The sequence below is a fragment of the Nicotiana attenuata genome, chromosome 3 (genome assembly GCF_001879085.1).
Source record: "Nicotiana attenuata strain UT chromosome 3, NIATTr2, whole genome shotgun sequence".
Lineage (NCBI taxonomy): Eukaryota > Viridiplantae > Streptophyta > Magnoliopsida > Solanales > Solanaceae > Nicotiana > Nicotiana attenuata.
The window spans coordinates 39,807,222-39,824,816 of record NC_031991.1 but is presented as its reverse complement, the minus strand read 5'-3'; the positions used below and the strand labels follow the sequence as shown (position 1 = coordinate 39,824,816).

At 41.0% G+C, this 17,595-nt stretch overlaps 2 protein-coding genes across 2 annotated transcripts; one reads left to right on the top strand and one right to left on the bottom strand.

The window, feature by feature from the left end:
- On the top strand, nt 1,491-5,219 carry LOC109224292. The gene has a single exon (XM_019388881.1). It carries the CDS (start codon nt 1,491-1,493, stop codon nt 5,217-5,219), a length of 3,729 nt encoding a protein of 1,242 aa, XP_019244426.1.
- LOC109224615 (kunitz trypsin inhibitor 2-like) lies at nt 6,122-7,107 on the bottom strand. Its single transcript, XM_019389159.1, has one exon. The coding sequence runs from the start codon at nt 7,009-7,011 to the stop codon at nt 6,262-6,264; it is 750 nt and encodes a 249-aa protein (XP_019244704.1). The 5' UTR covers nt 7,012-7,107; the 3' UTR covers nt 6,122-6,261.

Genomic DNA, 17,595 nt, shown 5'->3' with positions numbered 1-17,595 from the left:
GCTAATGTGAAGTAGGACCTTAGTCACCCGAATAAGATATCAAGCTCAAAGATTTTATTAAAAAACATAAAATTGGAGTAATTTTGAGCAGCACATTATATATTGTGACGTATTGATTATCTAATTTTCAGCCAGTAGATAAAAGAGGACTCATTATGCAATTCAAATTGTTTTTTTTCGTGATGATATATCAAGCTCAAAGATTTTACTAAAAAGTATAAAATTGAGTATTCTGAATAGTACAGGGCATACATGAATCGTTTTATTTAATTTCTCTTACATGAATACCTAATTTTTTCTGTTAATAGATTAAAGAAAAGGACTCATTTGGCAGTTCAATTCTTCATTTTGATGATGAAATTTGAACTCTTAACACATTAGTGTATTAAATATATTTTACTTGTAGGTGTACACAAAGAAACTGAAGATTTTGTGCATGATATGTGTGTTGAAATAGAACGAAGGAGGCTTCAATATTTCATAAACGAGCAATCAACCTTAAAAACACATCTATGCCAATTTTCAATTGGTACTATGATGGCTGAAACATATAGAGAAGATAAAGTTGGTCAAAGAGTGTTGCTTCCAGCATCACCTATTGGAGCAATCAATTTTCATATGGGAGATGTAAACTTCTTGTATATGTAATTTTCTACTCCCTCTGGTCCAAAATAAGTGATTTTTTAGCCTTTTTTGTGTGGTCCAAATAAGTGATTTTTTCAGATTTCAAGAATGAATTAATTTTTTTTTCCTACATTGTCCTTGGAGTAAATAGTGTTGGAGTATGTGTTAGGAGTATTTATGTGAGATAGTAAAAGTTAATATGGTCAATTTCATTGCTAATTAATGCTAAAAGATGAATTTCTTAATCTGTGTGAAAACATCAAAAAAATTACTTATTTTGGACCGGAGGGAGTACTTTATAACCCAATCAATTTCAACTATGTATGCATATTAAAAATTTATAACTATGTTTTAGCATTTAGTAAGAAATTTATACAGAGTACACGTACAACGCACGTGCAGAGAGACTAGTTATTATAAATATGTTGAGATTATTTATATTCTTTGTATTCATTTTTTGTATTCCTCAATTGTATTCATACATGTATTGTATAGTTCTATAAATAGAACATATACTCTGTATTTCATTTGGGATGAAAAAGTGAAATAAAAGAATCAAGCTTCTTCTGTATCTAGAATGTTCATCCACTTCTCTCTTTCTCTCGAAGTAAACCTCCATTGTTGCTCACATTGAGCTCGGATTTCCTCTTCGTTATCTTGCAAATTTTGTCATGGTATCAGAGCTAGACAACGACTCGAAGCTCTATTCACTTTCAATTGTTCGCCCTTCTGTTCGCAAAGTCAAAAATTCATCACTGTTGCTCGCTATTGGGAATTAGGGTTCCTTTGTGGAATCGATTGAATAATCAACTGTTCCTAGCTATTTGTCTTCATCAATAACCACTGTATCGTAGTCAATTCAAATTATGGCCGGAGGAGACGAGGTCCCAGTCGCGAACAAAACCCTAGATTCGACGAGCCCACTCTACATGTATCCATCGGAGAGCGCTGGATCTATGCTAGTTCCGATAGCTTTTGACGGAACTGGTTATAGATCATGGAGAAGAGGAATCCTTAGAGCACTTTCTGTGAAGAATAAGTTGGGGTTCATCACCGGAAAGTGTAAGAAGCCGACCTCTGATTCAAGTGACCTTGATCAATGGGAGCGATGCGACGATATGGTGACCTCATGGATCTTAAATTCATTGTCAAAGGATCTAGCTGACAGTTTACAATACGTGAACGATGCCAAAGAGCTTTGGAAAGAGCTAGAAGATAGATACGACCAGACTAATGGGGCGAAATTGTATCAATTACAAAAGGAGATAAATGATCTGAGCCAAGGAAGTCTGGACATCACTGGATACTATACAAAAATGAAAAAACTTTGGGAAGAACTCAACAGTCTGAATATTCATGCTAAATGTACTTGCAAGTGCATCTGTGGGGCAAGAGATAACATGCTTAAGGCTGAACAGGATAGAAGATTAATTCAGTTTTTGATGGGGCTCAATGAGGTGTATACTATTGTGAGAGGGAGTATTCTGATGATGAACCCCCTTCCTACAATAGCTCAAGCCTTCTCTATCCTTATTCAAGAGGAGAAACAAAGGGAAGTCAAACCAAGTAATAGCTTTTCAATGGATTCTACTGCCTTGAACATGAGTGGATCAGGAAGTAACAACTTCAGAACCAACTATAATCAACAGGGGAACAATAATAATACCTACAGTGGATATAAAGGAAACCAGTTTAATAGCAGACCTAGGCCCTTCTGTGATTATTACAAGAGGCCAGGACACACCAAGGACAAGTGCTACAAACTTCATGGATTTCCACAAAGCTCCAGATTCAATAAGGGAAAAAGAGTTGCTGGAAATGATTTTGGACCATCAAGTGAAGCTGATGTGGTGAGTGATGACAGGAAGGGACCTCAGGAACAAGGACAGAATCAACACATGCACAGTCTAACTAAGGAACAATATGGCCGACTGCTTACCATTCTGGAAAGCTTTCAAGGAGGAGCTGACAATTCTACAAACAATTGCATCAAAAGAGGAGCTGTGAACTTTGCAGGTATTTCAGCATGCTCCACTCATTTTGAGTCTAATAATAGTGATCATCTATGTGATAGTTTTAGATCAGATGCTGATACCTGGATCCTTGACTCTGGAGCCACAAACCACATGACATACAATAAATCAATCGTAACTAATGTTAAAATCCTAGCTTACCCATATCTAGTCACCCTACCAAATGGGTATAAGGTTAAGGTGACACTGATTGGTGATATGATTCTGAGTCCAAAATTTAGTCTCAAGAAAGTCCTTTTTGTCCCCAGCTTTAAATTCAACTTAATATCAGTCCACTCTTTGACAGTCCAACTTGATTGTATTGTAGTGTTCACCAGATACATTTGTATTCTTCTACAGGGCCCTTCACTGAAGAGGCCACTGGAGATTGGTAAAGCCAAGACTGGTCTGTACCTACATTGCTCAAGGAGTTGCAATACTGGTTCAACCCTTCCTAATCCCTCCAGTAGTTCTATTTCATGCTTTACTAACAATAAGTCTAGTTTACCTTCTTCTTCTCAATTAGCTGATACAAGAAAATTGGGCTCTGGTGTTCCTGCTATTCCCACTATAGTTCCGTTATCTCTTAATGATAATAAAAATGGCCTAATTCCACATTCAGGCCATTCTGTAAGTAGTCCAAATAATAAAAATGTGCATTCTTTGTCTGGTAGTTGTTCTAATACTAAGCCTTTGCTTGATCTTTTGTGGCATAACAGATTAGGACATGTACCTTTTGTCAAAATGAAAGGGATCTCTTCCATACCTATTACTTTTGCACCCAAACAACCTTTTCTTTGCCCCATATGCCCAATGGCAAGACAAACTAGACTACCCTTTCCAGAAAGAACAACCTTGACTACAAAACCCTTTGAGCTGGTACATATTGATTTGTGGGGCCCATACCATGTTGTAACACACAATAAATACAAGTACTTCATTACCCTTGTAGATGATTACAGCAGGTCCACATGGACCCACTTGTTGAGTTGCAAGAGCAATGCTCTACACACTATTAAAGCTTTTCTTGCCATGGTAGAACAACAATTCAATGTCAATGTTAAATCTATAAGGACAGACAATGGCCTTGAACTTACCAGTCAGGAAGTCAGTTCATTCTTACAATCAAAGGGGATTATACACCAAAGAACATGCCCATATACACCACAACAAAATGGTGTAGTGGAAAGAAAACACAAATACCTGCTGGAAACAGCCAGGGCCCTACTATATCAGTCAAAATTACCCATGCAGTACTGGGGTGAATGCATCTTGACTTCTACCTATATAATAAATAGACTGCCCTCTTCATCACTCAAAAATAAGTGCCCCTTTGAACTCCTATACCAGAAAACTCCAAGTTATTCTCACCTTAGAAGTTTTGGTTGCCTATGCTTCCCTACCATACTCAAAACACACAAGGATAAATTTGAGCCAAGAACTACTCCCCATGTCTTTGTGGGATATCCCTTTGGGACAAAAGGTTATAAGGTACTAAATCTGACCACTAAAAAGATAAGCATTTCTAGAGATGTAGTATTCCATGAAAATGTGTTCCCATTTGTTATGTTCACTGAGTCTAATAAAGTCTTCCCTTCATTTCCTCAAATGAAATCATACCTATCAGATGATCTGTTTCCTCCCAGTAGTATGAGTAATGTTCCACTCTCAACTAGTGACAACACTCATCATGAAGTGTCACCTGGGAACCTGCCCAGTTCTGAACCCTGCACACCTTCATTGCATTCTCACAATGACAATTTCAGCTGTCCTTACTCACCCCTAAGAAGCCAAACATCAAGAACCTCTGTTCCTATTGATAATTCAGAAGAAGTCCATCCTGACATGACTCATAGTCAAACCTCTACAACCCAGGATCAAAGGACTTCAGTTTCAAACCAGAACAGACCTTCCAGAGTTTTGAAAATACCTGCCTACCTTAAAGATTATGAATGTATCCTTCCCAGAGTTCAGCAAAATCATCACAATCAATCAACCTCTCCAAATGCTGGACAAAGTACCCAGTCCTTCTCTTTTAATACATCTGCTCCTAAACCTCCTGTTACCTCACCTATTGAAGCATCAGCCAGTTGTCAGCATCTGATAGAAACTAACTCACATGAATGTGAACCAAACTCATTTGAGGAAGCTGCTGTAAAGCCTGCATGGCAAGCAGCAATGACTCAGGAGTTTCAAGCATTGCATGCAAACAAAACTTGGGACTTAGTCCCCCTTCCAATTGGAAAGAAGGCAATAGGGTGTAAGTGGGTGTATAAGATCAAACACAAGGCAGATGGTAGTGTAGAAAGGTTCAAGGCTAGATTAGTAGTTAAGGGGTATACACAACAAGCTGGGATAGATTACACTGAAACATTCTCTCCTGTGGTTAAAATGACAACTGTTAGGGCCCTAATAGCAACTGCAGTTAAGAAGGGGTGGCAGGTCTTACAGTTAGATGTGAATAATGCTTTTCTCTATGGGGATCTCCATGAAGAAGTGTACATGGAGATACCTCCAGGCCTAGTTGTGGACTCCCCATACTTAGTGTGTAAGCTGAACATATGGACTCAAACAAGCAAGTAGACAATGGTATGAAAAATTAACTGAAGCTTTATGTTCAAGAGGGTATACTCATTCCATGCTTGATTATTCTTTGTTCTATAAAAGGTGTGAAGGTTCAGTAGTGTTTGTAGCCGTATATGTAGATGATGTCCTAGTTACTGGGACTCATCTACAAGAGATTGAGTCCCTGAAGACCTTTTTGCACAACACTTTCAAAATAAAGGACTTGGGGAGACTCCATTACTTCCTAGGACTGGAGTTACAATACACAGAAAAGGGTGTTCTGATGTCTCAAAGAAAATTCACCATTGACCTTTTAAAGGAGTTTGGGTGTATAGATTGTCCTTCCATGGCCTCTCCCATGGATCCATCTATGAAATTAAAACCTGATGAGGGGGCTCTTCTTTCTGACCTTTCTTATTATAGGAAATTAGTTGGGAAACTCAACTTCCTTACCAATACTAGATTAGACATTGCCTATAGTGTGCAACATTAGATTGTCATTTTGTGAGAGATCAACTACAAGAAGGGCTCATCTCACTTCATCATGTCTCCACCAATGACCAATTAGCTGATATTCTGACTAAGTCATTAACAGGGATCAAGCATGCCGGCCTTCTTGGCAAGTTGGATGTGAGGTCCTCCCCTCCAACTTGAGGGGGGGGGGGGGGAAGGGGGTGTTGAGATTATTTATATTCTTTGTATTCATTTTTTGTATTCCTCATACATGTATTGTATAGTTCTATAAATAGAACATATACTTTGTATTTCATTTGGGATGAAAAAGTGAAATAAAAGAATCAAGCTTCTTCTGTATCTAGAATGTTCATCCACTTCTCTCTTTCTCTCGAAGTAAACCTCCATTGTTGCTCACACTGAGCTCGGATTTCCTCTTCGTTATCTTGCAAATTTTGTCAACCGAATTCAATGAAATAAACAATGAGACACCCACTCCTATTCAATTACAATTGACATATACATACCTAGTCAACCCAAACTACTGTACATACATAAATAGATAGATGTATTAATTGATGACCACTTTTCCTAGTTTGTTCTAATTCTATGCCACCTTTATCAAGTGACAAATAACAATAATGCACATTACAACTTTAACAAAGGGCAAGATTGACAGTTTATTTGCGATGCTAGGATTAGAACTTGGATTAATTGTAACCCAGGGATCATCCGAGTTTATATATTCAAATTTAACTTTCAAAGGTTGATTTGAACCGACAAACAAAACCCTTTTGCTACCTTCAACAAGTATTCCAATGTCTCCACAGAATGGTCTACATGTCTCACAAACTCCAGGACAATACACAAGTTTGTAAGCATCCTCGTACTTATCAATCCTAAACCAATTGCTCAATGTTTCACGCCCTGGATTTCCTTCAACTCCACCAACTGTCACCAAATGACGTTGCGGAATTAATTCGGTGTTAATTCTCCATACTGTGGACGAATCGGATATTATCATAGACGTATACTTGATGTTCAGATCAGTCGATACTCTGATGGTATTTTCTTTCGGATTTACTGGTGAAAATTGAAGGTAAGTGCCGCTGGAATTTTGAGTATTTTGGCTTACAACTAGAGGATTGGTTGTGTTCCTAATGGAAGAGACATCAAGTCCACCGGAACTGCCCCGACCCGCCGGAACGATCAAATAATTCGCTCCTTTACGGACGGCATTACCGGAAATGTCGAGTACCGGTTCAGAAACATTTTGAGCTTTTACGAGGAAGAAGAAGCTTGTTGACAATGCAACAAGAAGAAAAGGTACTATGAATCGGCTAACAGTAACTCTCATTTTCGTTGTCTTTTGTATGGATTTATTTGTATAGAATTATTTGTGAACGAATAGAATAGGATTATTTATAGAACTACGATAAGGTTTGAATATTCTACTGGTTTATAAGGTTTGAATAGAACTACTGGTTTGCAATATTCAATGATACTAGCTAGGAGTAGTTTGCAAGATAGACGGAACTGACTATCAATTTCTAGTCATTCATTGCACGTCTTCTGTTTTACTCATTAAACAGTGAGAAAACAATTATATGCTATCCTCCTATAATCTTTGCACGTCTTGTACATATATATCTGAACTGTGTTAGCAATTTCAAAGGTTGAACTATGCACAAATCTTTTAAAAAGAAATTATTCACAAATGGGCCAAGCAAGAGACGAGAATGGAGCGATAAATTCTCTCGCCAAAAAAAATATTACTATGTATTGAATATTACTCTTAATGAAATTTCGTTTGTGTATACGGTCAAATTCAGGTATGCCCTTTCAGTGTGACTGATCGAGACTGGAGCGCGATAAGCCAAGGATCAGCCTCGTGTAGTATCAAACTATGGTGCAAAGTTAGGTTGCCGAGGTCGAGGACTTGAGACCGATTAAGATCGAGATCGACCAAGATCGAAACCAAATAAGATGGAGATCGAGTGAAGCTTACCGAGTCGAATAACGGAAAGACGAAATATCCGCAATCGGACGAGGATCACGGCGCGAATCCCGGCACGTATCAAGAAGAGGCCGATTAATTAGCCAATCATGGGATTTCTTACTTCATATAGAATTGTACATAGAGTAGGACTCCCCTACTATATAAAGGGGAGTCTGATCATTTGTAAAGGGATCATATTCACACAATACAAAGCAATATATTGTCATTATCATTGTCTTGTTTTTCTGCTCTTAAGCCATTTGATACATATTTGGTTCAAGGGTGACCGAACTCGAGGGCCAAGGCTGTACAATTTGCGTGGTTCGCATTTATTCTTTAATTGTCTATTTCAATACTATTTTATTCTTCTCAATTTGTACCAAGTTATATCACGTGTACTTAAAATCGAGTATAGATTCAATTGTTATCCGATTTTAGGGTAAACAGTTTGGCGCCCACCGGGGGAGGGGGAGGGGGTAAGGATAATAGTGGTTACCTGGTGGTACAAACTTTCGTAACACACACACTATTTTACACTTAATCTTTGAAGTATCTTTGATTACATAATTAAAAAAATGTCAAACTCTCAGTTAGCACCTCAACACATTGATAATAATCTCGGCCACCACGGCAAAAATGAGAAAATTGCACCAGGAAACGTTGTACCGCCTGTTGGCCTCGATGGAATTCCGGTTGTAGATCCAATCGACGTCAGTTCACATGTAGCCATCAATGGAAATTTGGCCGTCGACCCCAAAAGCAGCGTCGACGGGGATGCTCGATCGGCTACTCAGAGCGCACCTGGTAGTGAAGATGGCAGGATCAGCATGCGGTGAATTCAGAAATGTTGCAGGCTCAACATGCAGCAATAGCCCAGCTCCAAAATCAAAATCATACACCAAGCAGGGTCGAACTCGAGCCATCCCAGGAAATTGTACATAGGGTCGAATCAGTATCGAGGAAGTCGAACGAGAATGAATCGGAGACCAATCCTGCTATCATAAAGATGCTTGAAGAACTAACAAAGAGAATCGAGATGGGGGAAAAGGAGATCGAGGAAAACGACAAGAAGGTGGAAACCTATAACTCTAGGGTCGACCAAATCCTGGGGACACCACCAATATTGAAAGGATTAGATTCCGAAAATCTTGTACAAAAATATTTCCCCCTTAGTGCGCTCTGAAGCCAATCCCCAAGAAGTTCCGATGCCCGAAATTCCTAAGTATAATGGGACAACTGATCCAAACGAACACGTCACCTCCTACATGCGTGCTGTCAAAGGAAATGACTTGGAAGATGACGAGATTGAATTAGTCTTTCTAAAGAAGTTGGGGGAGACTCTATCAAATGGTGCTATGATATGGTATCATAATTTACCACCTAATTCTATTGACTCGTTTGCTGTGCTTGCAGATTCTTTCGTAAAGGCACACGCCGGGGCCATTAAGGTCGCAACTAGGAAGTCGGACCTTTTCAAGGTAAGGCATAAGGACAACGAGATGCTCAAAGAATTCGTGTCTCGATTCTAAATGGAACGGATGGATTTGCCACCGGTCACCGACAATTGGGCTGTTCATGCTTTCACTCAAGGTCTTAATGTTCGAAGTTCAGTGGCTTCACAACAGTTAAAGCAGAATTTGATCGAATACCCAGCTGTCACTTGGGCCGATATGCACAATCGGTATCAGTCGAAGATCAGGGTCGAGGATGATCAATTGGGGGCTCCTTCTGGGTCCGTTTATCCTATCAGACCCGTAGATAGAATTAAGAGGGATATCGATCGAGAACCAAGGTCAAATAAAGTTTGATATCAGCCGTATAATGGAGACCGTAGAGGCACCAGATCTGGGCAAAATTTTGCATGAAACAAAAGGTGAAATGATCGAGATCAAAGTTAATAAGACTCATGAGTAAAAGCGGCTTCTATAGATCTATCGGTCCCAAATAAGTACCACGATTGTCGGAGTACATCTTTCATGTGGACGCAGCTGCCATTGTATCGGCCATTGGACGCATCAAATATACCAAGTGGCCTCGACCTTTGCAAACTGATCCAGCACAAAGGGATCCCAACCAAATATGCAAATATCGTGGCACACATGGCCACAGAACGGAGGATTGTCGACAACTGAGGGAGGAAGTAGCCTGTTTGTTCAACGACGGTCATCTTCGAGAATTTTTGAGTGACCGAGCTAAGAATCACTTCAGAAATAGAAGATTCCAACAAACAAAACCGACAAGACGAACCCCAGCACGTCCATATGATCATTGGAGGGGTCGTTGTTCCCCAAGGTCCGATGATGAAATGCACCAAAGTGTCAATCACAAGAGAAAAACAAACTCGGGATTACTCACCAGAAGGGACTCTATCTTTCAACGACGAGGACGCAGAAGGAATCATGCAACCTCATAATGATGCACTTGTAATCTCTGTGCTTATGAATAAAACTAGAGTTAAACGAGTGCTAATTAAACCAGGTAGCTCAGCCAACATCATTCGGTCGAGGGTCGTAGAACAACTCGGTTTGCAAGACCAGATCGTACCAACAGCCCGGGTGCTAAATGGATGCAACATGGCTTGAGAAACTACTAAGGGAGAAATAACATTGCCGGTACCATCCAAGAAACCAAGTTCTATGTAATCGAGAGGGACATGCGATACAAAGCCTTGTTCGGGAGACCATGGATCCACAACATGAGGGTTGTACCTTCAACCCTCCACCAAGTATTAAAATTTCTAACACCAGATAGGATAAAGATGGTTTACGGGGAACAACCCGCCGCGAAGGAGATATTTGTAGTCGATGAAGTAATTCCGTTATCAACACTCTCACCGACAAAGGACTCAGGTTCGAAAGCGAAACAGGGAGCCAAATGGCAATTATCGATGCCAGCTTCGACCCAATCGGATAAGCAAGGGATCGTCGAAGATGATGACTTCGGGGTTCCTCGATCTTTTTATCGCCCCCGATGATTCTGACGCTACCAAGTCAATGGTCGAGGAACTGGAGCAGGTTGTGCTGATCGAACATCTGCCCGATCGGAAGGTATAACTGGGCACAGGGTTAACTCCCGAGTACAGGAAAAAACTCATCCAATTTCTTATAGCTAATATGGATTGTTTTGCTTTGTCCCATCTCGATATGACAGGGATCCCACCGGAGATCACTACTCACAAACTGAGCTTGGATCCGAAGTTCCGCCTGGTGAAACAAAAAAGAGACCCCAGTCCGAGATCAAACGTGCCTTCATCAAGGACGAGGTAACTAAGCTCCTTAAAATAGGGTCCATCCGAGAGGTCAAATACCCCAAATGGTTAGTGAACGTAGTCGTGGTTCCTAAGAAAGGGAACAAACTAAGAATGTGTGTAGATTATAAGGACCTAAATAAAGCATGCCTCAAAGATTCTTTCCGTTTGCCTAACATCGATCACATGATTGACGCCACGACCGGCCACGAGACTCTAAGTTTTCTCGATGCCTATTCTGGGTACAACCAAATAAGGATGAACCTGGGTGACCAAGAAAAAACCTCTTTCATCACTAAATATTGCACGTACTGCTATAACGTAATGCCATTCGGATTAAAAAAAAAGCCGGTTCCACTTACCAACGACTAGTAAATCAAATGTTCGAAGAACAAATAGCAAAAACCATCGAATTTTATATTGACGATATGCTAGTTAAGTCCCTGCGAGCAGAGGACCATTTAAAGCATTTGCAGGAAACCTTCAGTAGATTGAAGAAATACAACATGAAGCTGAATCCAGAAAAATGTGCGTTCGGCATCGGGTCCGGCAAGTTTATTCATGGTATCCAATCGAGGGATCGAGATTAACCCTAATAAGATCAAAGCTAACGAGGATATCACGGTAATATATAATCTGAAGGCTGTACAAAGGCTAACTGGGCGCATTGCAGCCCTGGGGCGATTCATCTCGAGGTCTGATAAGTAGGGATTTTGACCGCTTATTTGCTCTCTTTTACTTGCGTTTTAGCTAAAAATGCTTAAAGGTATTTCCGAAAACTAACGAAATGTTCTTACTTGCAGGAATATTGGGAAACGATCCAAAGAAGTCAAAATCAACTCATAAAGGAGTCAAAAGTGAACAAGAACCAAAACAAGGCAAAAGGGCTAGCAGTGCAGACCGCACAGTTCTAGTGCGGCTGTAGAAGGGAGATTCAGAGAGAAGTGTTTTGGCCAGCTCAGAGAGTGCGGAGCACACCGGAATTGTGCGGCCGCAGGAGATCATGTGCAGCCACAGTCATTATTATGCGGTCCGCAAGTTTGAAGAATTAGAGAGCTATTTCAAGTCCAAAAGCAGATAGTGCGGACCGCATCGATTTTGTGCGGCCGCATAATCAGAAGTACGGCCGCACTCATTTTCATGCGGACCACAGAAGCCCTGAAGTTCCAAGCTCAAATTCCCAAGAATGCGGACTACACGATAATTATGCGGACCGCACCAGAATTATGTGGCCGCACAACCTTCGCAGGGGCATTTTTGTCAGATATTTTCAGCTTAGTATAAATATAACTTTTGTCATTTTTAGGTTAAGTTCGATTTTCAGAAGTGCACCTGAGGCGTTTTATTTACTTTTTAGAGTAATTTTATAGTAGATTAACTTCTAAACATTAGATTTTCTTTGTTTAATCAATTATTATGCATTCTATCTTAATTTCTTCTTGTTTATTTTTCATGAGTAGCTAAATCTTTAGCTAGGGTTGTGGCTCAACCCTAGTGTGGGTACTTAATGGGTATTTAATTTTAGGGCTTGTTTGTGATTGGGTTAGTGATATTTAGACTTGTTCATGCGTGAATTTTAGAATTAATGGTTGCAAACATTGGTTCATACCTATTTGACCAAGTCTTTACTTAAGAAAGAGAGACTAAGTTTAGGAAAGCTTTGCTAACAAGGAATTGGGGTGAACTCAAGAAATTGATAGCCCCAATTAAAGGGTCAAATCTAGAGATAGTAAGACCCGACTTGAGCATATATCACTTGATTTGTGCAATACCCATTTGGGCTTGTGAAATCCAAATTGGGCAAAATCACTTAAACTACCGAGAGGTATAGAGTGAGCAATTGCGCGTGATTGCTATATTACGATCCCGATTAATCAAACTTGCCCTATAGTTTACAACCTGTTAGGTAGCCACCTAGGTGGAAGTCACGACTCTAGATCCTTTGTCATCTGAAAAACAACCAAAGCCAAAAACAATGTCTTCTAGTTTATTATTTGCAATCATTAGTTAAAAGTATAAATAGAAACAACCAACAAGAATTTGGAAGTGCAAATTGAGATACATCATACAATTACACTAGGTGTATACCTAATCCCATTTCTAACTCCCTGAGGAATCGACCCGACTCACGTTGGGTTTTATTATTGCTTCGACCGCCTCACTACCTATAATTGTGGTGTGAGTTTGGGCTAGATCAATTTATGGCGCCGTTTCCGAGGAGTTAAACGGATTTAGCTATATATCTAGGTTTTTGTGAGCTTTGTCTTCTTTTCCTTCTGAGTCACTAATTTTGTGTTTGAATTGATTTAAGTACGAAAATGGCTCTCAACAACGAGCCCATAGGAAATGTGCCATTGGGGGAGGAATTGGACGATGATGCAAAGGATGAGGTTCCTCTTGAAACTCAAGATAGTACACGAGGTCGCCCGCCTCACGGTAACGTGCCGGTCCCTCCCCCACCTCCACCAAGAGCGGCAGCCCACCGGTAATTGCCAAATGAGGGTTATGCATGTGCTATAGTCCCGTCCCGCATTAGGGCGGGTAACTTCCAAATCACCAACATGGTGCTTACACTACTTGAGCAACAGGGATTCTTCACCGGGGCTCTGAATCAAAATGCCTACAAGCATATCAAGGGGTTCGTCGATACTTGTTGGGGGAGCAAGCAAACAAATATTTTTGAGGACGCGCTGAGGTTGAGGCTATTTCCCTTTTCTCTACGGGGAAAAGCATTGGACTGGTTAGAGAGGTTGTCTAACTATTCCACCACACTTGGGATGAGTTGGCAGAAAAGTTCATTTCCAAATTCTTTTCTCTGGGATATATGGCGACACTTCGGGATGAGATTCTCGCTTTCAAGCAAGAACCCAATGAGCCATTTCACGAGATTTGGGAAAGATATCGTACCATGGTTAAAGAGTGCCTGAACAATGATATGACTGAGGCCATGATCCAACAGACCTTCTACAGGGGGATCAACACAACTAATCAATGTGTGGTTGACCAACTCGTCAGGGGGAACTTCATGAACACGCCATATGCCGAAGCTTGTGAAATTCTTGTGAGATGGTGGATACCTCTTGGCATGGCAATGTAGAGCCAATGTTCGCAAGGTGACCCTAATGTTATTCACCTACATAAGGAGCTACATGATCATGGGAAAGCTATTGCTGAGTTGACAACTACCATGAACCAATTGGCCAAAGATCAGCTTCAACAAGTTCAAAAACTGAAACAAGTGCATGCGATGGAAGGTGTGAATATGATGGTAAACAAAAGACGGTAACAAGGTCAACAAATGCAAAGCCATCCAGAATAATTTATGCAAGATGATAGTGGTTATGATCAAGGTGATTCATTCAATGAGCAAGACGAAGAAGTTCAATATGTCAACAATTATCAAGGTCAAAGAAACAATGCTCAAGGACAAAATCAACAACAATAGAGGTCACAAAGGAACCAAGGTAATTGGAACATCCAAAACCACCAAGGCAATTGGAGTGGTGGAAATTCTAATCAAGGTAATTGGAACAATCAAGGAAATCAAGGCAATTGGGGTGGCAACAATCAAATCAATTGGGGAGAAAATAATCAAGTAGGTAGGAACAATAACAACAACCGGGGGTCGGGTTTTCAAAACCCCCGATGTTCCATCAACCGAGCAATCCACCTCCCCCTCCTTCTTAAGGTCCGAGCTCATCTTCCAATGAGATGGGTAGAACTGAAAACATGTTTAAACAGATGATGGAGAAGAATGCCGACTCCGATGCTTAATTAGCCTCGCACAACACTTCTATTCAGAATTTGGAGGTTCATTAGGCCAAATCTCACAAGCTTTGAACACTCGTCCTAAGGGGGCACTACCTAGTGATACGGTGGTAAACCCGAAGGGTGGAAATAATACAGGACATGCTATGGCCGTGACTACTATAAGTGGAAAAGGTGGAGATGCAACCATCTCAAATTAAAGAAGGATTGTGGATGAAGATGTTGTGGTTCAAGAGAATGAAATCCCAAGCAATGTGGTTCAAGCTAATGAAGAAGTGATAATTGATATAGATGAAAGTGTGGAGGAGACACAAGAAGAGGTGAACCCGTCTAGGGAACGCGTGATTGACATGCCGGAACCGGTTGTGCCAAAGGCTAAGGCACCAATGCCAAGGCCTCCTCTTCCATACCCTCAAAGGCTTCCAAAGCAAAATAGTGAAAACCAATTCAAAAAGTTTATTGATATGATGAAGAGTTTGTCAATTAATGTGCCGTTGGTTGAGGCATTGGAACAAATGCCAGGATATGCAAAATTCATGAAGGATTTGGTAACCAAGAAAAGATCAATGAATTGTGAAACCATCAAGATGACTCATCAAGGGAGTGCTATTGTGCACTCAATGGCTCCAAAGTTGGAAGATCCGGGCGCTTTCATAATCCCTTGCACTATTAGGAGCACCGATTTTGCCAAAGCATTATGTGATCTCGGGGCAAGTATCAACTTGATGCCCTATTCGATGTTCTTTTTCTGGGAATTGGGAAACTAAGACCCACATCCATGAGGTTGCAAATGGCGGATCGAACAATGAAGAGGCCTTTGAGTATTGTTGATGATGTATTGGTTTGAGTTGACAAGTTCATCCTTCCAGCGGATTTTGTGATCCTAGATTGTGAAGTGGACTATGAGGTGCCTATCATTTTAGGTAGACCTTTCCTTGCTGCGGGGAAGGCTCTTGTTGATGTGGAGGCCGGTGAGCTCACTTTCCGGGTGGGTGATGAAAAGGTGGTCTTCCATGTGTGCAAATCAATGAGGCAACCAAATGGTAATGAAGTTTGTTCGTTTGTTGATTTGGTGACCGACGTGATAGTTGATGATGCTAATGCAACAATGAATGTTGAGGACAAATTGGAAGCCGTTTTGCTCAACCTAGATGATGATATGGAGAGTCATGGCTATGTGGAGTGTGTAAATGCATTGCAAGGCCTGGGGTCGTACACTTATGAGCCCCGAAAGCTATCTTTGGATCTTGAAAACCTGAAGACTCTTCCAACAAAGCCCTCAATCGAGGAGCCTCCTACCTTGGAGCTAAAGCTATTGCCCCCGCACCTCAGGTATGAATTCCTTGGCCCTTCTTCTACTTTACCAGTTATCCTTTCTTCTTGCTTAACTAACATGCAGGTAGAGTCCATATTGGAGGTGCTACAAAGGAGGAGAAGAGCAATCAGATGGAATTTGGAGGATATCCGGGGCATAAGCCCCGTCTTTTGCATGCACAAGATTATTCTCGAGGAGGGTGCCAAACCCTCTGTTGAACATCAATGGAGGCTAAATGAAGCAATGCAAGAGGTGGTGAAGAAGGAGATAATCAAGTGGTTAGATGCCGGGGTTGTGTAACCCATTTCCGATAGCTCGTGGACCTCTCCGGTGCAATGTGTCCCAAAGAAAGGGGACATGACTGTGATAACAAATGAGAAGAATGAATTGATCCCAACAAGAACCGTAACCGGGTGGAGAATAAGCATGGACTATAGGAAGCTCAACAAAGTTACTCGGAAAGATCATTTCCCGCTTCCATTTCTTGACCAAATGCTTGATATGTTGGCCGGACGTGCTTTTTATTGCTTTCTTGATGGTTACTCCGGTTATAACCAAATCCTTATTGCTCCTAAGGACCACGAGAAGACCACTTTCACTTGTCCCTGTGGTACTTTCGCATTCTCGCGTATGTCTTTTGGGTTGTGTAATGCACTGGCGACTTTTCAACGGTGTATGATGGCTATTTTCACCGACATGGTGGAGGACATTCTTGAGGTCTTTATGGATGATTTTTCTGTGGTTGGGAATTCGTTTGAAGATTGTTTGAACAATTTGGATAGGGTATTGGCTAGATGTGAGGAGACAAATTTGGTGTTGAATTGGGAGAAATGTCACTTCATGGTCGAGGAAGACATTGTCCTTGGCCACAAAATTTCAAAGCATGGTATTGAGGCCGATAAGGTCAAGATTGAGGTGATCTCCAAACTCCCTCCCCTACATCCGTGAAGGGAGTGAGGAGCTTCTTGGGTCATGTGGGTTTCTATCGCCGATTCATCAAGGACTTTTCCAAGGTGGTGAACCCATTATGCAAACTTTTGGAGAAGGATGCCAAATTCCATTTCAATGAAGATTGAACGAAGGCATTCGAGTTTCTTAAGTTCAAATTGACTACTACCCCTATTATCACCGCACTGGATTGGAGCTTGCCTTTTGAGATCATGTGTGATGCTAGTGATGTTGCGGTTGGAGCGGTGTTGGGGCAAAGAATAAACAAAATCTTCCATCCGGTCTACTAAGCTAGCAAGACCATGAATGATGCCCAAGTCAACTACACAGTGACCAAAAATGAGCTACTTGCTATTGTTTTTGCCATGGAGAAGTTCCGACCGTATTTTATGGCTACGAAGTTGATTGTTCACACCAACCATGCGGCACTACGGTATTTGATGAGCAAGAAAGATTCTAAGGCAAGGTTGATGCGGTGGGTGCTTCTATTGCAAGAGTTTGATCTAGAGATTCAAGACTGCAAGGCTAGTGAGAATTAAGTGGCGGACCACTTGTCCCGTTTGGAGGAGGAGGGGAGGCCACATGACAGCCTTGAGATCAATGATTCATTTCCTGACGAGCAACTCCTATCCGTTTCAATGACCGGGATGCCATGGTTAGCCGA

Coding starts and splice junctions, on each gene's coding strand:
- LOC109224292 (XM_019388881.1), top strand. CDS start 1,491: ATGGCCGGAGGAGACGAGGTCCCAGTCGCGAACAAAACCCTAGATTCG.
- LOC109224615 (XM_019389159.1), bottom strand. CDS start 7,011: ATGAGAGTTACTGTTAGCCGATTCATAGTACCTTTTCTTCTTGTTGCA.